The sequence below is a fragment of the Platichthys flesus genome, chromosome 7 (genome assembly GCF_949316205.1).
Source record: "Platichthys flesus chromosome 7, fPlaFle2.1, whole genome shotgun sequence".
Classification (NCBI taxonomy): Eukaryota; Metazoa; Chordata; class Actinopteri; order Pleuronectiformes; family Pleuronectidae; genus Platichthys; species Platichthys flesus.
The window spans coordinates 6613312-6635858 of NC_084951.1; the positions used below are offsets into that span (position 1 = coordinate 6613312).

The 22547-nt window shown below is 42.6% G+C and overlaps 1 protein-coding gene across 1 annotated transcript in view; it reads right to left on the minus strand.

Moving 5' to 3' along the window:
- The window catches only part of LOC133956924 (plexin-A1-like), a 192594-nt gene that overhangs the window by 18693 nt on the left and 151354 nt on the right, over nt 1-22547 (minus strand). The window contains exons 10-11 of the mRNA XM_062392292.1: nt 10705-10905; nt 223-319 (exon numbers count right to left, since the gene is read on the minus strand). Of these exons, the coding sequence (XP_062248276.1) occupies nt 223-319; nt 10705-10905 (298 nt within the window). The remainder of the gene's footprint in view (nt 1-222; nt 320-10704; nt 10906-22547) is intronic.

A 22547-nucleotide genomic window follows, 5' to 3' on the forward strand; every position in this document is an offset into this window, starting at 1 on the left:
TGGTATCCATCAATCACTCCCTCTGCCCCCCCCTTTTATCCCCGACACAAGGAGAGTGTTTTTCCAAACCAACGGTACACCTTCACCTTTCTCACTGATGCCTGTCAAAAAATGAAATTACAGATTTCTCATGAAGGGGGAGAGGAAACTGCACATACTGCTTGTCTGCTTCCCAGGGAATCATTACCGACAGATAAACAAGCAGCAACACAAATGTTGTACCTTGAATGTTGAACGGGTTGTCAATGACAAAGTTTCCATTCCACACCACGGAGAGGTCGACCGGCAGGTCACTGATGTCGCCGCCCTCGTAGTCGTACTGAGAGAGACGGAAAAACACAGAGACAAGGAGGCAGTGTGAAAACTCCTGATTTATACTTAAATTGGGAAGTGTGTGAGTTATTGGTTCATTTGCATAGTCATTCGCTGCAGATTGGTCATTGCAGAGAGCGATACAGCCTGAGCAGGAATGCATTTAAATCACATGTATGAATTCATATCCACCAAAAGAGACATATTTGATAAAGACACACAGAGAAATAGCAGATGGGCTACAGTTGAGTGGGCATGAGTGAATGGAGATGGAGGAAGAGGAGGATTGAGCGAGAAAAGATAGGATTGGTGACAAGGGGAAAATGGGGAAAGAAGAAGATGAGGAGAAGTGAAGATGGGAGAGGGTGGAGGAGAGGTCTGAACGGTGGAGGCAGACAGAAATCGGACGCTGGTAAGACGTGCGAGAGGACCTTATTCATTTACACATGAGCTAAGTGGCAGGATGAGGGTAAGGGAGAGATAAGATACAGAGCAGTGTAAAGTGAAATTGGCATTTCCAATTTGTTCCCTGACAACCTGGATTGTGTAGACACGGTTCAACCCTCCCATGGGCAACGGGGCATGGGAGGACGAACACACTCGCACAAAAGCACACACACACGCACACACACATGCACGTACAAGTCAAAACTTTTCTCAACTCTACTGCGGCTGTACCATGACTCAGGTACCAACATGTCAAGGAGTGGATATTCACACACATGGATGGTATAATCGGGGAAATCAGGCAAGTGTGCATTGGGCTTCGGTCGGGATCAGAGAAAAAAACTGAATGCCTGTCAGATCGGGCTCCGTTGTTTTCTCTCGGTTTCAGGCAAAAAATACTTCCGGAGTCGCTCTCTTTTCTTGACAACTGTGACGTCCACTGAACTGTTTCAACTCTGTTCTTTGGCAGGATGACACAGAAGAGCAGGAGCATCGGTCAGACTCTTCCTGTCTCTTTTGACGTATATGTTTTTTGGGAGTAAAGATAGTGTCAAGACAAGTGGTAAGTTTTTCTTGAAAGATAATGTAGTGTATCATCGCTATGAACGACTGAAAGACTTCTGGTTACAGGGGAGCGAGTCATTAATTGTGAACTGCACAGCGATCACACGACTTTCAAAGTTGCCAACTGTTTACTCAGCTTTTAAAATAATGAACTGCATGAGTGAAGGTAGACAAGCTTCTTAAGTGGATGTAAGAAAATACTGTGTTAATTTAGACCCATCATGGTTTCAATTTATTCTGGAGCCTCGGGGAGAAGGCGATGAAATAAAACAACGAATAGAAGAAAGACTAAAACTTAAACAAGAGGCCAGAGGGGGAAAGAGGAGACATTGTAAACAGGCTCATTGTGGGAAGTCAGGATCTCTATTGAGTCAGTGAGAAGCTGAGAGCAGCACATCCCAACGAAACCACAGGATTCTGGGAGGTCAGTGGCCTCGGAGCAGAGGGATTCAACCAAAACACTCTCCGGCCACAAAGGAAAGGCTGATGGCTGTATTCTCCTCCCACTAGTCCAGTGTGATCCAAGTCCATCACACATGAGGTCGGCTGTTGACTTTATTAGCATCACTATTACGTCCCACTGGCTTGAGGTCTGCGTGTGGCAGCAAGGAGCCTGAGAGAAACCACAGGACAAACGCACACATGCACATGCACTCACACACAAACACACACACACACACACACACACCACTCCTCTTCTCTCTGTGGCGTGGCCCCCATTAAACTTTAAGGGCTTCTTCTTGTTTGCCATCGCCAAAAACACTGGGCGCCCTTGTTCTCTTGTCAGCCCCTGCCCACCCCGCTGCCCGCCACTTCATGCTTTATTCATACCGTCACATGGTTTAAAACGCTGACACAAACCACACCGTGACACCGTGACACCGTGCCACCACTCACACCGAGCATCGCCCACCGTCTCACCAGTTTCCTGGGGGACGATTTGGAGTGAAAATGACAATTCAATAAAGCTAGAAGGAAAGCAAATTGTGGATAATCAATGTCATTATGATTTATTCTCTGGCGACCACAAATGTAATTCGAATTAAATAGTGTTAAATGATAAATCATACACACTTGTCCTGTCAGCTAGTACTCTTCTCATTTTGTAAATCTCCAAGTTTTGATTTAGGTTCATATTAAGTTTTAATCAACCATTCACTGATCTTTAAATGTCACAACCACCATATAGTGGTTCTTCTACCTAATAAAGTCTCCTTTTATTTTTTGATAGACAGAATTCACAATGAGACAGAGAAGGAGAACTGTTTTCCAAAAGTCGACACTCATCTTTTAAAAAAGTCAGACATTGTGACAATAATTACACTCCCGTAGCCATTCACAGCTTATACCTTTACCTCACCTCACTCTCGCTTTGACTCACACACAGGCTGGGAACAAGTGAACACTTTACCTACAATCATCTGTCTTGAAAAGAAAAGTCATGGCATGGCTTAATGAGGAATTTTAGCTGTCTTTTGTTTTATGATTTATTGTCCACACTTGTTTTTTCCACATTTCTTGCATTTAATTATGGTTTTGTCTCTCAGCCATTCAGCCCTGGGCCACCTCCTTGGCCTCTGTTTAGGATTTCTCCCATACTGGGCATTCCTCTGGTCTACTAGAGATTAGACATTTGGAGTTCCGTGCTGCGGCAGCCTGCAGCTTCTCTTGTTTTTAAATAAATAAATATATGTGCATCCATAAAGAAAGGCATTTAATTTTCCTCCTGTAACTCTTTTTGGTACATCCTCCTTACTTATTGATGTACAGAGCTGTGACTACCAGCATGTCAGTGACTTTTGGCACTCTGATCTAAAAGCGGAAGCACCAGTGCTGTTTAAAAACTCTGTATCGGAGGATCCCTGTGGGTGGAAGTTGCTCTTCCCCCACTGTGAGTCCCCTCTGCTGGCCTACTGTCCTGACTTCCCTCCCCTGAGCGCCCGGAGCTGCTGGAGATGAGTAATCAGACTCATTACTGAAGCCTCTGGCCAGCTCCTCTATGTCACTGCATGTAATTAATCTACCTGAGCCAACTCATAGTGTGTACCCCCCCAAGGGAGGAGAGGAGAGGAGAGGAGACAAGGGGAGAGGAGAGGAGTTAGGCGGGGTGGGGGGAGAAGAGACTAGACACGGGGAGGAAGATGAGGACAGAAAAGTTGGGTGGATGTAAGTGGAGGGAAGCTTAGAGAGGCGATAAGGGGAAAGTGAGAGGAATGGAATTAGTAAAGGAGATAAGGACAGCAACAGAGGGCAAATAGGGAAACAACAAGAGGCAATGCGAGGATGACAAGAGGAGGAAAAGAGGTCGAGGAGAGAGAGAACACAGGGAGAAAATAACATATGGGACAAAAAAGGAGTAGAGGACAGTTGGAGGAAGGAGAGTGGAAACAAGGAGGCGATAAGAGTGCAGAGAGCAGGAGGAGGAGGCGGAGGGGCACAAAAAGGAAACAAGGGAGGAGAGGCGACAAGAGGAGAAAAAAGGCGAGGGAGGGGAGGGGGTGTAAAAAGTACAAGGTGAGCACAAAGCCGTCCCTGGCCTCATTACAGTAACACACCAGCCTGGCTCGGGTTCATTCGTTATCTGCTCCCACACTCGTTTATTCTCTCGCTACATGAATCGTCTCCATGGACTGCATGTCTCCATGGACTGTATGAATAGATATGGCTAGTGTGTCTGTGTGTGTGTGTGTGTCTGTGTGTGTGTGTGTGTGTGTGTGTGTGTGTGTGTGTGTGTGCGTGTGTGTGTACGTGCTTTAATTTCTGGGTGAACTGAAAACTGCCAATGTTAACAAAACAGAGCAGCTGGCTGCTGAGAGGAGGAGAAAGTAGAAAAAAAAAACCGGAGAGGTGTGTGCATAAGTGTGCGCGTCCATGTGCAGGTCACCCTCCTGTAATTAGTCATGTTGAAGGATACGTTGAAGGATAGTGTGTTAAAAATACAGTGCTCACACACAGCCACACACAAGCCCTTCATTCCAGTTCCCTTCACTTCAATGGGGCTTTAGTAAATTAAATTCTTTTGTTTTTATTGTTCTTCCTTTGTTTGTGCATTACTACAGAAATAATGGAGATTTCAATCTCTTTGCTGATACAAGATATATCCATTTTAATGTGGAACAGCAAAAAAAAACCATGGATATCTAAAACTTAAGTTTTTAACTTTGCAGGAACATAACTGAAATAAATTTAGAGAAGTAGAAAAGACAAAAGTGAACTCAAAGTTTAAAATACAGAAAATGGAAATACTGTATCTAAAAGTGCACTGAATGCAGTGAAAGAGTAAAGCAAGTATCAGTGTATCGTACCAGGGTTGACGTTGACTTAATAAGTCAAGTCTCAAGTCCCCAGTCTCTGAGTCCGGTACCAATTACCTGAATCAAGTTTAAGTTAATCCAAAAAGACCAGGGCACAATCATACATGATTGAAAGGCTGAGTGTATACAGCGACTGCAATCAACTTCACAGTGCATCTGTGGCCACAACGTACCAAATGACCTGTGTGTGTCCCTGAGCAAGAGCCCCTGCTCCAGAGTTGAAAGGTCAGAGTGCAGAGGTGAGACTTGTCTCAGAGAGCACAGAGAACAAAGAGTGTCCCAGCAAATCAGATGAAATAACGGTGGATGTGCTTTACCAGCTTTCTTGGCATGGATTATATGCAGCACAGCCCGGCACAGGAGAGAAGTTTTTCTTTATTAATTTACACACTTTATCTGTGTCTCCTGGCCAGGTTAGAGTAGGACATATTGGCTCTGCATGGGACAGTGTGCCAGCTCTCAAAGAACAAACAGGTCTAGTTCAGATCCAGATCAAAACATTTCGGTGTCTTTAAAGTTGGCACACAGGGGATTCAGGGGGTCTAGGTTTCTTAGCACTGACTGTTACTGTCAGCAATGCACTCGAATCTGCATGTGTCTGCCCTTGCATGAAATTGAATAATGTTCCAGTATTCATTCAGCTATCAATATCATACTCCAAATTATTAAATCCTATTACAAAAACCATTTCAGAACCCTTGTCCCAATGTAGTCAGTGCTCCAGACCAAGTCCAACACAGTCAAGATACATTCACATACTTTCTGCCTCTGTACCTTCCTGACAAATAAATTAAGATTAACACGTTGTCATGTTCAGCCAAATCAAATGTTTCAGTTAAGGGTAAAAGTGATGTCTTGGATAAAGTCAGCACTGATTTAAAGAACACATTGATTGATTGATTATAATATTTAACAAAACACAATGTTTTCCTAATGTTAGTTAAATATTGGTTGTAGTTATAATGAAATAAAGCAAATTTACTCAAGCACTGCAGAGAAATTGATTCAGTTTTCCATTTATTGTAATTTGCACATGTCAGAATGGAATGGTGTGCTTTGTTTCCTTGCGTTTATATTATTAGTCTACTTATTTTCACAGTTTAAAATAGCGTGTAATAAAAAAAATTCAATCAAGCTCTACCTTTGTCAACAACAACAAATATCTGCCCCAAACATTAAATGTACAGTACAAGCATGTTAGTCACAACTAATGTGTGTATTTGTGATATTTTTATTAGAGTAATTTTATTTGCAAAGAGGTTATTGCAAATAAAAGAGGTTATTGATATTGCAGTTTTGCTACTTTAATAACTAAAAACACAAGTCACAGTTTCTGCTGTTAAACTTGTGAGTTTGGTCCATCATTCAACTTGAGCTTGTGAACCTAGTTACTATTCCAACACGCGTTTGACAGAACAAACTGAAGGTCAAGTTGTTCCTACAATACTATTTTATCTTATTTGTTTGAATCCTCCTCCTCACGTCCTTATAGCCATAAAAGAAATTGAGTTGTCCGTGGCTCTGGCAGGGCGAGCAGTCATTACATTGGGACGTACCTGTCTGTAGCCGACCTATCCCTGCTCTGACTGTACATGACTGAAGTTTCACAAGCCAGAGAGACACACAGCGCTGAAGCAGAGACGATTGTCCTAAGTTAGCGAGAGAGTCACAAAGAAGACGTCTTCTAGCAGTCGTCGGTCAGTACTCGTTCATAAGAGGGTCGGGGGGGGGGGGCTACATCTGGCTTGCTGTCCCGGGCTCTCCAACCCTAGCTTTAATGTTGCAGAGGAGCATGCACGTCTGTGGAGCATGTTTGTGGAAGTTATCGGGAGTCCAGACTTGTGCCAAGTTGAGACCAAATTTGTGGACAGTGAACACACAAATAGTCTGTCACCCTCCCAAAATGGACTGTGCCGCTCGCAAGTGTGCCAGATGCATGGACTTACAGTAGGAAACACACACACACACACAAAAAACACAAACACACCCACACACGCGTGCATACAGAGAGTTTGATAGCGTGTGTGTCAGTGTAATAAATCATGTAAAGCAGGTTGCTGGTTGCTGCTGATGCTACATTCTCCGTCTGCTCCACATGATTAGGGAGAGGATCATGTGGAGAATCTCCATATGTCTGCTTCACGTTGGGCTCCCAAACCCCTGGGGAGGGTGTGTGTGTTTGTCCATGAAACAAAACAGTATGTATCCACGCAGCTTGCATGTATCTTAGGGTGCGTGTGTGTGTGTGGGTGTGTGTGTGTGTGTGTGTGTGTGTGTGTGTTTTCCTGTGATCATCCATGCATACTTTGGGTCCCTGGAGTATTCGAGTATGCAAGTTCAATGCTTCAGTGTTTGGCGAGGGGCTAAATAATGCACAAAGAGACAGTAAGATTGAATGGATGAGTGTACATGTACTGCTGGCTAATTTTCCCTGTGATTTATTACACTCCACTGTCCCCGTCACAGCAGCTGTGATACATGTACACACACCCGCTCGCTGAGGATAGTCAACACAATGGTTACCAGGGTGCAGCTTCTCAATCATGGATCTTCGACTGTCTGTGTCGAGCCTCTGGGTTCGTGCTCTCATTGTTCCTGAAAACACACTAATTATTATGTATGAGGAAGTAATTACTAGTAAAGGGGAGGTCAAGGAAACATTCACACATGGATGGAAATACTTTTCCAATGACGTTTTAATTATTTATAATGTTTAAACTGACTATGTGAATTAATTTGATCTATTGTGTGTATGTGGTCGCCCCCAGATTTGTAAGGAAGTGAATATTGATGATGATGATGATGATGATGATGATGATGATGATGATGATGATGATTTTTATTATAAAGACTCAAGTCAGATTAAACTAAATACAACAGCTTATATATTAAAAATAAGTATTTATAAATATTGATGTCTATCATAGAGACTATAGCACAACCTCCACTGTTGGAAGTACTAAACCCAAACCTGTTTGTGGTCAAGTCACATTGGTCGGTGAGTGCCATGTGACAGGCTGAAGTTACGTCATTGATTGTCTGGGTTTCGGATCCTTGCTTATTAGTTATAGCTCTTTCAAAGTGAATGTAAAGCATGCAGAGTTTCTATTATCACAAGCATTTACAGATTTTCCACTTAAAAAAAAGCATCTTACAACAGTAATATAATTTTGAAAAAAATATTAATATCATGTTTACACAGATTTATATGGCACCTTTTATTTTACAAAGCAAACCTCTCTCTATGTCTGCTGTGTTCAGGGAGCATCAGAGAACCAGAGAACCGCAGAGGACATACTTTTGTATACATCATCACAGGCTTTGTTGTATTTGTCCTAATGAGGAAACAGAATTTAATGTGGCATATTGGTAGATCCACTGGTTTATTATAGTATGAAATGAATAATGTACATATGAACCTGCTTTTTCTGCAATGTTGTAATATCAAGTCAGCAGTCAGTTTTCATTACATCAATCTACATATTAAATGTTAATGTACACGTTTCAAATCAGTCTGCACTCAAACGGACGCAACTCAATCCAGGTGTAGAAATCTGGGTTCACATTGTGAGTGGGAGTCGTCTTTGCTTTGTTTTAACAGATTATCTCAAATTTTACTTTTTTTTCTGACTACTGTAATGCAGATCTAATATCTCCAAACCCTCAGTACACATCTGAACCTCTTTGAAACCGCGTCCTATTGTCTCTGCCGTCCTTCCACCCTGTGGTCCAGTTCCTCCATTCTCACTCCCACTTTTGCACGGATCATGATTTCCTTTTCTTTCAGCATTCCTCTGTCGGACATGCACATCTTTTATATTCCACCCTCATTCTCTCTCCATCTGTTTCTGCAGCGTTCGTTTACTTCCTTTCCCTCCTAGTCAGCTGAGCTTCGCCCCCACCCACCTCCCGTCTGTCTCTGTTCTTCTCATTCTTCTCATTCCCTCTTCCCTCCTTTTACGTCCTTCATCACACTCTTTGTTGTGTCGTCATTGTCCGTTCCAAATTCCCTCAACTCCTCTTTGGCTCTCTCTCTCTCTCTCTCTATCTTTGTCTTTTTACTTCCCTCTTGTGTGTTTTAGTGGTTTGCCTTGTGTTTGTGTGTGTGTGTGTGTGTGTGTGGGTGTGCGTGCGCATGTGTGTTTGTGTCCGTCAGTCTACAACAACACAACAATTCATCATCATTTTATCTACAGCTCCCTTAATTGGATCCTATCACAGTCCCACCTGACGAGAGAGTGAGGCGGGGCACGGAGGGAAGGAGGATTATTCCCGCACAACACCACACGGACACAGACTCACACAATCACACACAGACACACACACACACACACACACACACACACACACACACATATTCCCACTCTCTTCGGCAACAGCTGCAAAGTTTTGTTGAGCCCTTTATATTTAACATTTTTCCAGCAGAGAGAACATTGGGATGTTACAAAACATAAAGTCTCACACTCACACAAAAGACAGTTTGTGCATACGTGTGTTGATCCATTTTTGGTTTTGCTGCTGTGTCAGCGTTTCGGTTGGGGAAAGTCTCTGCCCTGCAGCAGGATTGGTAACAAGTGTATTGAACACCGGGGATGTAAACTTCTACTTCTCAGAAAAAATGCCTGTGTTTGAGGGTCCATATAATACCTTACCTTTTATTTTAGGAGCGATAGGTTTACATTGTTAGTGATAGAAGGGACTCACCATAGCCGTTTTCAGACAAGAACTCCTGAGAATGTCTGCACAATTGGCCCTGGACTCGGTCTGGAGTTTGCCTTGGCACCATTTTCATCCCGATATATTTGTATGCTTATTTTATTGTTTTATTAATTTTGCCATCTGGGGTGCTAGAAACATCCATCATCAACATTTCCATTCACTTGTTGTGAATCCTCTGGATAATCTTTTGTACCATGAGCTCATTTAAACATTTCAACAGTTCTTACTTGAGAAAGTCCAGAGCCTCCCACAGCCCCTTCGGAGAAGGTCTGGAGATTATCTGGAGTTCAGTGCATGTCTGAAAGCAGCTCCTTTCTGAGGTTGATGGTGTAGTTGGATACTAAAAGCCACCATACTCTTTGCAAAGGATGTGCACTTCGGAATTTGATGTTTAGCATTTGCAGTGCTTATGCAGCTCACTCTATTCAAATGGCTTTTGACATTAATAATGATTTGAGTAATAACAACCCAAAAAGTAAACTCTATAAGAAGTCAATCACATGGGGCAATTACAGAAACACAAGCTGCTAAATATGCACAGCTCACCTAAGCACAAAAGAACTGTGGGAACCATCATTACGATCTGAAAAATCCACTTCAATAACGTCTCCCAGAACAATTTTCCATGTCACCATCTGACAACAGCGGCTGAACGGTGTCCAGTACCACAAAGCTGAAGCTCAATCTTTCCCTTTGTGTGACGAGGGAGTGGGTGACTGGGTAGAGCTCAAAAAACAGCAAGTGGCCACAAATCAGTGATGTGTTCTGAGCCCAGCGGTAATGCATCAGCCGGCTAAACGACCCACAGCCCCCTGACAAGTGTGTGACAGGCTGAAGTGAAGGCGCCCGGCGAAATCTGCCAAAGCCACATACTGGCTCCCACTGCCTCTTTAAACTGCGAGGACTCCCTGTGTTGGACCTATCATCGTGAGCCTCTCGGCTTGGGGGCTGAGAGGCAGGAACGAAGGGTGGAAATGAAGAGCGAGCGGCTTTGCGACAGCCAGTCCCTGTGGCTACATGCCTCGGTTTCAACTCCTCGCCACACCAGTCTATTACTGCTACTTTCTCCGTCTCACGCTGCAACTAACCGACTGTAAAGCCTCCCGATGGTTAAACCAATGTGGCTGTCCCGGACGGAGCTCCTGCTGACAGAGCTAACAGCCTGGGACTGGTCAGAGCAGAGGGGTCGTTGATTAAGACTGGCTGCGGTGGTAATCTGTCGATAACAAGGCCCTCATTCAATCCACTAACTCACATTCATCAGGTTAACAGACGTTGCTGGGGATGTCATCTCTGTGAGCCGCTGTAGCTGTAGCTGTGTGTGCCTGTGAACGTGTTTGAGTCTTACCGTGGTCTTCTGGCACTGTATGCTGGTGCTGTTAAACCTCAGAGCAGGGACGCTGTGCGTGCTGCCCTGGATGTGGAAGATGCACTCGTAGTTCCTCTGTCCAGACTGAGGCTGCGGCAGGTTCTGGGCCAGCAGGGTGATGGGCCTCATGACGCCGGCAGGGATGTAGATCTGAGTGGAGGGAAGGATCTGAGGACACTCCTGAAAATGAGAGAAAATATAAAGTGTGAGAACATTTTATGCAACTTAAAAAGGGGTTTTCCCTGTGGAAGATTTCAGAGGTCCAGAAAGAACAAGGAATCAGTAGCATCATAATTATGAAGTCTCAAGGGAATTTTCTGTCCCCACCCCGCGGCTAATATCTGTCAGCTCATGAAATAAATCATCACTCAAATTCATTCATTCCATCTGCTATCAGGCTACTAAATGCTTAAAGTTGATGATTATTGTTATTGATGTTGCTGATTTGTGCACTGGTGGCATGTTGATGTATGCCTGTGTCTACTCATTTATTTATTCTTATTTATTTACATGGGTTCGACATTGTGTCAAGCTGCTCTTCTGGGATTAACAAAGAATCTGAATTTGAATCAGACTCAAAAGCTCTACTTATAAAGGATCAACACTCTTGAGGAACAATTCTAGTCCTACTTATAAAACACTCACTATTAAATGTGGCAGTGCATGTCATTTTGGAATCAACCCCCTTCTCCTAATACCAGAGTAAGATGGATAGGAGGTATGTTTTCTATCTTTTATTTCCAAAAGGATTTTCTGACTCGTGGACCAAACTGAGAGCCAGAGGCAGCATTAATTCAGGCTGTACAGTAAACCAGCTACAGTTTGGGGATGAGAGCGGGAGACGGTGAGGTCAGCAGATTCCATTCAGCAGCTCCTTGCTCCTCTTCAATCAATAACCAAATGTTTGGCTTTGCATCATATTAACTGGAACAAAAATAATTGATATCGCTTGGTGTTTCTTTTTTTTTTCAGCTGTATGTAGCTCTCAGCTGGAAGCCATGCTACTTCACTGCTCATGCTACGTTTTGAACTGCTTCTATTGATGAGATTCAATTACATCATATATGTGTGAGGAGATAGTTATGAGGCCTCTATTATGAACCTCTGATTTATATTTTCTGTCTGTATAGTGACTTTCAACCATGATGGCTGAGTCAAGTGTCACTTCACTGATAATAGCGGTGATGTACCTCCTTGTTGTTCTAAGATGGTAGACATTTAGTTTGTGGAAAATTCTAATTTCGATCAAATATAAATGAGAGAATTCAGCTTTAAAAGACATATTCTGCAGCTTGCGTGGTTATGAAGAGCCTCTGCAATGTCATTAATTATGCTGAACTAGTTAGATCCACTAATATATGTTTAATGTTCATCTGGAGATGTGAGAAAAAATCATAAAGATCAAATAAACACCAAAGAAGAGCTTAAAAATTAAGTCCTATTCAGCAAAACTAGAAGCTTCCTATTAGGATATCAGTCGTTAGTATCTGCCAAGATAAATCAGTGGGAACTGCATTAATCGGGAATGACTACCTGACGTTAAAACCACATACTGCAGAGTCATCTCTATACGAGGCCGTGACGAGGTACTGTGTAATGGAGCGACGGTAATGACTTTCAGATTGGCCTGGGAACGGCTGAGAGGGTGCAGAGGGTAGAGAGAGGTCTGGACATAATGGGACCCAGAGACACCTCCACACAGCCGTCACTGTAATGCAGCACGCTCCCACAGCCGCAGGTAAGGGCACTGATGCCATTTGGGAAAATGCAGATTGGAAAATGCCTCAAGGAAGGAACATTTGAAAATCCAGTAACCTGTAGTTCATCATTTCTGTAGATAAATACAGAGATCTCCAATGACATGAAGACAGCTGAGTCAGCACTGGAGAATCATCCTGCAGCACCATTATTGTGCTATAGGGGCTAAAAAACTCTTTTAACAGTATTTCATAATACATTACATTACATTTAATTTAGCTGATGTTTTTATCCAAAACAACTTGCAATAAGTGCAATCAATACCAGTCCCAGTTGTCTTAGGCATTAAGGTCAGTAAATTATGCAGACTTTGTTTTCATCGATATCCATTCTTTGCCTGAGAAATCAGTAAATCACTAAAAATGATTAGACATGCCCCCTGATCCTGATCCTCACCAACATTAACGGGTTCTTCTAGGATTCATCCCACATCCTTCCACTAGGTTTTGTGTTCAGTAATTCTTGCATACTCTTACTTAGAAAAAAAGAAATGGACAGAGGTACAAACGTAACAGTGAATATGTAAAATGTAAGATGTATGTCTGCTGTGTTATATATAACTTTTACTGATGAAGAAGGACAAACAAGGAGCTCTACAGGTGAGGTCCGTTCTACTCTAGCGCTTAAGGAATTCACTGGACTCATTCAAACCACGGGGGATCTAGTTGTATGGGACCTGCAGGAATGCATTAAACCAATAAGCAGGTTTGGAAAGGAGAAGTTTGCATGAGATACCCGTCCAATGAATGATTCCCACAGTCTACATGCATTATCAATTTACAAATGACTTGCTGAAATGCTTCTGTCTGATGAAATCTGAAAATCATCATGTTTTGTCAATATCTTTCCACAGGAAGGAGGAGGAGATGAAATCGATGCAAGTGAGCAGAGAGCAGATTGTCAATTAGTGAGGCTGACAGTGAAAGTTTAAAGTATTCACAGATGAAGACACAGATGAACTACTGCTCTAATAAAATGTAGAGTAGGGCTAAAAAAGCCTAGTGTGTGGGTGTGTGTGTATGTGTGTGCTCCTCCCAGATAGACAGTGGTAGCAGAGCAGTATCTCATCTGAAGGAGCAGTCATTATTAATGTTGGACAGACCAAGCTCAAACATCCAGATGTGAAAAAAAAGACACACACACACACACACCCACACAAAACATTCAGCCACATAGGACCTGCATACAAAGACTCACAATTTCACAACCACATATAGGAAGAAGAGAGCAAGGGAGACACACAGCGGAGCAAGGGAGTGAACAAAAGAGAAGGGAGCAGAGGATTGTGGGAGCTGTTTCATTAGGAGTGGTGACAGGTGTTAGAGCTGAGTCTGCATCAGATAACGGAGCAGTTCGACACAATGCATCACAACAATCTCTTTACCTGGGGGATTCCTCCCATCCCTCACGCCCCTCTCTTCTTTCATCCTCCCACTCATACTTGGTTTTTGTCATACTTCCTCTCTCCTTCTCTCCAACTAACACCTTGTTTTCCCACATTTGTTTCTTCCTGGAATAAGAGTCCAGAGAGAGCGTAGATTCTATTTTCTCAAATAAATTTTCGCACCAGTAAAGGTTTCCAGTTAAAGCAGTCTGCAACTGGTGACCACTGGTAAACCAGGTAGGTCTAAGGGAGTGGCTCGTTCAGATGTGAATTTACTGCAGTGCAAGCCAGGGATGAACGCTGATGCAAGGGATGAGCTGACAGAAACCATCAAATAAGAAAGAGGTGAGGAGGGGTGAAGCGAAACTAGGGAGGAGAGGGGGAGATGAGGAGGCGAGGAAAGGTCTTGGGAGCCATACACTCGTTTATTAAAGTAGGGGATGAGAGTCTAAGAGGTCAGGTTCCCAACAGAGAGAGGCAAGGGTGGAGCGCGCAGCACGGGGAGTCATACACACTGCTTATATCTGTCGAAACTACTTCCCACACGTACACACACACACACATGCACATGCACATGCACATGCACACACACTAACACTGTGTTCCATTTAGATACATACACCCTAAATGCACATAACAGTCGATACACTAACCAAATACATTCATATTTGTTCTTACACACCTACTACTACACACAAACAGACACACACACAGGTCTAAATCTCTCCCTCTGGCTCTGTGCAGTAAGCTGTTGCTCTCTGAGGCCTGTGGAGTGTTTTACAGTAGCCTTGGGGCCAAATACAAGGAAACTGATCAAAGGTGGGACCGTAAGCTTTTAGAAAAAAAATAAAAAGTTTGCCTTCCTTGCTCCAAAGATAAACCAATGCAACATTTCTTTTATATCTACAAAATATCTGTCAGTTGCTTGCACATCAATGGGTGTGTGTACACAAGTGCAGAGACGTTTAAAACATATATATGCTGGTCTTATTGAGCTGGGATACTGAAAAAAACATGTATTGACAATATATACATATGCTTAGTGCTGAATATGCTGGGCATCATAGGTGTATGGACACTTATCACAAAGCTAACCTACATACTGAGGTCAGTTTCAATTAGGACCGATGAGATGCAATTGTGATCAGAGCCGGCCGTCCCTATACGCTCACTACGCACATTGTGTAGGGCCCCGCAAATTAAGTAAGGCCCCTCCTACCTCGTATCAGAGCAAATCTCTTATTGAGTGAACGTCTTAGTCATAAGCTCTACGGTAGCTGTATACTATTGTGTGCAGCCACATAGCATCAACTGCATTTACTGGACTTTAGGGAACAACATTACTAACAATAACTTCATGCGATGCATATAACATCTTTAACTGGGTAAACTAGACAAAATATCCTGGGTTACCCCATTATTATAAATATTTTCTAAGGCAGAGTCGTGGCTCTATTGAAGCACGTTGGGGGTGTACTTCACACAAAAGCCCAACTCCTCCTCACATCTGAACGCAGAGTTTATGTCATTCTGAATTAATTATAGCCATAACAAACAAATCACTGTATACAACCATTGCCATTGGATCTTTAATTAAAACGGCAATATTATTTCATCTACTTTTATGTATTTTGTGATAGTGACTTGATCAAGAGTAATTGCTTCTAAAGTTAAAGTAATACAAGGCTGATTTGGGATCAACACTATTTCGTTTTGGCCAACTGTCTGACAGAAGTCATGTGTTATTAAGATTAAAAACAATAGATAACGGCTGGCATCAAGCGACAAGCTACAACAAATACAATTGACAATGGGTGTGTTCAGGGGCGGACTGGCCATCGGGAATACCGGGGACATCCCCGGTGGGCCGATGGCCGAAAATATAAATCCAACGGCCCATCACTATGATGTACCGGCCCACGCCCATCATCGCATCAGCCCTACAATGGTTGAAACAGCGGCACAAGCGTAATTTTCTCCAAGAGCTATACCTATCTATTCGCACTGACTGCTTTTATACTGCTACTCGCAATCGGTCTTCACACTCATGGTGACTATTTTTCGATTTTTTTTTAAGTGTCTTTTAATATGTGTTTTACAGACTTCGGAAGTCCAAAGTAAGAAAAGATCTCCACCTTATTAATAAACACCTCTAAATTGGTTCTTACACAGCCGAAGTGTAGAGAATTTGGATTTGCATACATACACGCAACGCGGCACCCAGTTATACGCATGCGCACCGCCGTGTATTGAGTGGGCCGGTCTGACAGAAACTCCCGGGCCACTTTTTTCCCCCAGTCCGCCCCTGGGTGTGTTAGATTAACAGTTTGTGAATGATCAAGTATTGGCAATAGGCGAGCCCCTCAGATCAAATTCTGCTTAGGGCCCCATAAAGGCGACGGAGTTCAGACTGGCTGACAAGCTGAGTGAGGAGGCGACTGTGGAGCTACAGCAGTTACTGAGGAATCAAGGTTTCAGTGAAATATTTTAGGAGGTCGCTTAATATCCATGTTCAGGTATAAGCATTGGTTATTCATTCCTTATCTATAGTGCATTTGATCCTCCCCGTTTCTGCTTCCTAACTGCTCTGCTTTTTCTTTAAATATAATGACGCCTGCAGCCAGGAACAGCAGCTGTCACTGAGGCTCAACAGGATCTTCATATTGACTTGTTACTCTCCTCTATAGCCTCTCCTTTTGCCCCCCCAACCTATCTCTTTCTCCTCCTCATTGGCTGCTGGGATACGATGTTAGGATGGAATGGGGTAAGACCATAGACCAGGGGTGTCCAAACTACGGCCCGCAGGCCATCTGCGGCCCGCCATCCATTTTAAATTTGCCCGCCTAAAAAAAAATAACATAAATATATATATATATATATATACTATTTTTTTTTAAACTAACAATTTAGTAGCACTTAAATGGCACTTACTTATAGCACTTTTTAGTTTTACTCTATTTTTTAAGAAAATGTACTTTCTTGATTCTTCTTGTTCGGGGGTGGTACCCTTGAATGCATTGATTGTAAATCGCCTTGGATTAAAGCGTCAGCTAAATTAATTGTAACGTAATGGACTATGGCCCACTGTATTATACTTCTCAGTTTAGACATTAGGTGGCACCTAACTCACCCCTGACAGCCCTCAGGACGCCGCCACGCCCCCGCCATGAGTAGCGCACTGTCAACGGTCCGCTCAAGGGCAGGGGGGCGTGGCGGCGTGAGTGGCCCAGACCTTCACATTTGTTTCTGTATGTGGCCCTCGGTATAAAAAGTTTGGACACCCCTGCCATAGACTGTGGATAAGACAGGCCAACGGAACAACAACAAGAACAGTACCATGGAAACAATGAACCAAACTACATGTGGATGCAGGAGCATGACATTTATGAAGTTTAATTATCCTGATGGATATGACATGTTCTTTATTTATATCCAGCTCTGTTGCACCTAAAGCCGTCATATTATCAGTTTACTTTCATTCCTTCACTTCAAATGACTTTTTGAGACGTCAAGCGCCCGCTGATGTCAGAGATGAAGATAGGGCCCCCATTGGCTGCTGGCTGTCACCCATGAGGCCACCTCACTGAGGCACTGACAACCTCTGAGTATGATGGATGAGGGGGTCTCTGTGTGTTTGTCTTTGTGTGTGAGTGTCGAGGGGGGGTCACCGCAGTGTAGAGGGTCCCTGCGGATTAGCGTCACAGTCCAATGAACCGTTTCAGGAGAGGAAGGGGGCGAAACCCCATCGACCTGTGCGCTGTTTTACACACACACACCAAAAGAAAGAAAAAGGTCTGAATATGATGTGCACATCTCCCAGGAGTGAGAGGACGCGTCATCTGCTGAGCAGTGCCTCTGTTTGAAACGATGATACAGTTAAACCCTTAGAGGAGGACATCTAACACAAAGTAACACACACACACACACACACACACTCACAGGCCCCAGAGAACGACACAATAATGTGTAATGGTTCATGCTAGTAGCCCCAATAGATCGCACCATTCGATCAATACACAGACAAGTCATAAGACTGTATCCCATATAGATCCGCTGAAACACTTCCTCATATTTAGACTCATCTTTCCTCGGGAGTGGTTTCCTCTCACTCTTCATTAACTATTAACTTCATCTTCACCCCTCCATGTCTGTCTCTCGTAACCCAACAGCGAGGGAACACGAGGAGCGAGTGTTGTCAGCCCGTGCATCCAAAACATCTCGTTATTGCTGCTACACTCAGCGCATGTATCGGATTCTTCCCACAGCTTTTGTGTATATGCACTGACTGCTGGAAATCTCTTTATTCGAGAACCCAGAGAGGCAGGTCAAACTGAGGACAGACACAATCTCACGTCCATCAGTGCAGCAGCTGGTTGACATGTGTTTGTACAGCTCGTAGACATTGCTCATCAGTTGCATGCAATATCCTGCATATCCGTTTGTACCATATGTATATATTTATTCTATTCCTTTTATTATTATTTTTAAACTGTTGATAGCATTTATGGACAGCTAATTGTGTTTGTGTACCAGATGCAATGTTAATTGGGTTTAATGTGCACTCTCTTCTGGATGGGCTGGTATGTACTCCTTAGTCAGTGAAAGTTGGAAAAAAAATTCTCTCCTGATAAATGTTAATTCTACTGCAAAGTGTTTTTACCTTTTATGGGACTTGACGCAGGGACAAGAATATTTAAAACATGGAGAAGCTACCATGAACTGAATGGAATCATAAATGTGTGTATGTGTTAGGGGGGCTTGTTGACCAGAAAAAAAAAAAAAAAAGCAGTTAATTAACTCCTCCTTTCAGGCAGTGTTGTCATTGACGATTGTTTGTTAAATTGCTAGCAGGATGAAGACAAAAACTGTCAAACTTATTTCCGTGAAATTGTCTTCCATTTTCTTTAACATATAGCGAGATGTGGCATTAGCCTTGGCAGAGGTATGGACTCTTCACCAATATAGTTTGTGACTGCTATTTTAATACTATATTTATATAGCATGGAGGATATGTAAAATAGATTGAATTGTTTATTCTGTAGAATTGCCCACAGTGGTTGAACAGTACATATACTTAATATGAAATCTACGGAAGTAATGAGATGAGGATTCTGTGCTCAAAATAATAAATAATTCTATAAAAGTGACTGAAATTCACAGCCCTTGAGATATTTTAATCCAGAACAAAGATATGTGGTATGATTTATAAGAAGTTGGTTTTACAAAGACACACTTGGACTATAATTGGATTTATTCCTAACCAAGTCTGAATTTACATCTAAGTTGTCTGTTTCGGAACCCTCTGGGGTTTTTAACGATAACTGAAAATGTTGGTAAAACGTATGCAAATTGTTACCAGTGAGGTTTGAGATTTTTTAAGTCACAAGGACATTTTAAATTGTGTGAAGAGACAAAAAACCTCCCGAGACATTACATTTCAGTTCAGTGCAGACCTGGGACAGAGCGCTGATTCTGTAAACGAGTTCACTTTGGTGAAGGAAAAACAATTCCCAAAGTCCTCGCTGCTATAATATATGTTTCTAAAAGCTTCTCATTACTCGTTCCACAACATTGTTAAAAAACCACAAACTGCGAGCCATGTAGCTGGTACTGCTTTCACATTGTGAGTGAGTTGAGTGTGTGAGTGTCTAGGTATTGCTCATGTTGTGGGAACCTAAACCCATTTACACAGCCACATTATGGGCTCAAAAAAGTCTGCATGATCTATATCGTATATTGAGGTGAGGACATGTTCCAAGGGTTAGTACACAATAATTATAGCTGGATCCTCATTTTCTATAATACGTAAACCAGTGGATTTCAAACTTTTGCAATTTAAGGACCCCTTAACTGACACAAACTAGACCCCCATTGGACAAAAAATTTCATGGAGTGTATGAAGTTAGGTTCAAAATATTCCCCTTTCTGCAGCGCTCAGGGCTAACTCTCCTTTCGTGAGCCGGAGACACAGGGGGACTAGCAGAGCTTTGACAGTCCCAGAAACACATTAACGGCCCTTTGACAGAGTCACTGTGAGGGTACCTCTGTTGCAGCGGGGCAAGCAGCTCTCCGGTGTGATGACTGTGGGGGACTGTCTGTATGTATGTGTATCCCTGCGGTGTACTGCAGTTAGTGTTACTGCGCAGCCATAAATATCCTGTTGAGCTCTGAATACAGCCCAGTTATCGTGGGTCTGTGGGTTGAGTTTACTGCACCTATATTGCAGTCAAAGTAGTGCTTTTTATATTCAGCACAGCGGCTGTTGTCACTGCAGGGACCAATATCATAAGTGTAAATATAAGTACTTTAAGTATATACTTATAAATATAATAAGAAATATTAACAATAATAAGTATAAATTCAACAAATACAAGTAGAAACTCAGTAGTCTATTACAAAAGAGAGCCAAATGTACTTCTAACAGAGCTGGTTTCTATGAACACACTAATTCACTGTTTGTAAGTGAATTATCATTATCATCTTAAGAAAATGAAATGAATTAGTATGTTGTGAAATAATGAAATATTACTCAGAGCCAAATCTAATTTAACACCAGTTAGCGGAGAGCAAATGTCAAAAATGTGTCATCGACTTTTGTTTTTTAAACAATGAATCACAAAGTTATATCTAAAAGGGTTACATATAACAATAGTTAGACTGTTTTGTATGATTGGAGTGCAGCCTAATTTCAGAAGAATATAGGTGGGCATATATAAGAATTTTGTTTGCTCGAAGCCAAGTTCAGTCACACCGACTTCAAATTATCTATGCTGTAATTATGATGCATTATATATACTGTATTATAAATGATGACTGATTAAAATGCAACTAAATGCAAAAACATTTTCTAAAGCTATTACCTAAGGTTCAATACAATACTAAGCCATCGCGTTGAAAAGCTATAGAAAAACCCTGTGATAACTGGGAAAAAGAGCTTTACTCCATCGACTGTAGCTGTTTATCTAACACAGATCTCCATTAGAACCGCAGTACCCTGTGTATTATCTCTGATGACCGAGTGTGATTGTGTGTCCATCTGGATGCTATCAGGTCTGGATGGTCAAAGAGGAGGATGTGGCCGATAAGCATCAGCTGGTGGATCGATAAAAACCTCTAAAAGATACACTGTGTGTGTGTGTGTGTGTGTGTGTGTGTGTGTGTGTGTGTGTTTGTGTGTGTGTGTGTGTATTCCTGAGGGTGGTACGGTAGATACATGACAGATAATGAGAAGTTATTTGGGGTGGCCTCACAAAGCGCAACCCTCTGTTCTCGTTTTTTCAAGCCGCAGGACCAAAATTTGATGAATTTTGTTTTAATCTTGTGAGCTGAAAATGACAAACTGCTCCTTGTCATGTGGGAACCGACCGAAAAGAGACTTGCAACCCGTTTTAGACCGTGACCCAGTGAATAACAAGATGCTTCTGTGACCCACCTAAGAATCCGCCATCCTTTCAAGGTCAGTGACTCTGTGATAAATGTACTGACTTCATGTGTTTAAGTTTACTTCCAGTATTAGTCTCGGGAAAAAAGAATTACAGACTTCTCATTCCTAAGGTCCCGGGCTGGAAAAGTTCAAGCAACACACAACACCGTCAGCTTCAAAGAAAAGACACAGTGTATAGCATCAGGCAGCCAAATACACTGGGGCCGGAAACTTTTTGAAAGCGGTCGCTTCTCTTTGCGAGACCTGTTTTCATCTTTTATTCCAGATTCGTGACTCATCCCCCGCGCTTCATTTCAATACGGAAACTTTTCATCTATTTTGCTCAAATGAAGCTCAGTCGTAGTCTCAGGTTGAGGGAGGGCAGGCACCTCACCGCACGGCGCCTGGAGTTCTTCTCTTCAATGAAAGACACTTTGAACTGTGTCAGAAGCCTTTTGGAGTGTCCACCCACTCTTCGCAGCCCTTCACTGTAGGGGATATGAAGCGAGGCGGGTGAGCCACTACAGATAAAACAGAGAAACATTCTGCGCTGCTACGAACTGAGATCTTTAAACAGATGCATGAACATAAGCAGCGCTTTGACCTCATTACGGCAGACGTCGGAAAATGTTGCCAAGTTGACTTAGTTTCGAAAACTTGAGCAAACCTGACCGTATTATTCATCCCCTGTAATCTAAACAGGTTTCCTGCAAATCCCTACATGAAAGGAATCCTCCCTGCCACTCATCTATAACAAGAAAACCAACGTAGGAAAGCGACAGACATGTAAACATACAATATACTTCCCATCTTGTGATATACAGGGGTCTTGTAAGATTCATCTTCATAAAGGTTTCTTTGAAATTTGTGCCTCTGAATGAAGCATCTCTGATCAAAATGGTTTTACATCTCCTGAAGAACAATGGGCAATCCCTTTAACTATACATGTATTATCTGAATCTTGCACAATAATTTATACACCCGTGTCTGAGAGAGGGAAGTTCATGTGAGTCTTTGAACTGGTTCATCTCGAACTTCACCTTTTCCCAGTACACAGATGTTTTTTTTCTGAGGTCTCTCTGCGAATGAGGTGTACGTTTGCTTCAAAGAGAATGCAGCGCTTTTCAACAGCCTTTAAACTCCATCAGTTCCCGTTTGGTGGGAGGGTGAAACCAACACGACTGCAGGGCTGGATATTGAACCTAATACTTAGAGTGTTCACACTGAACTGTGTCCATAAATTCCTTCAAAACAGCT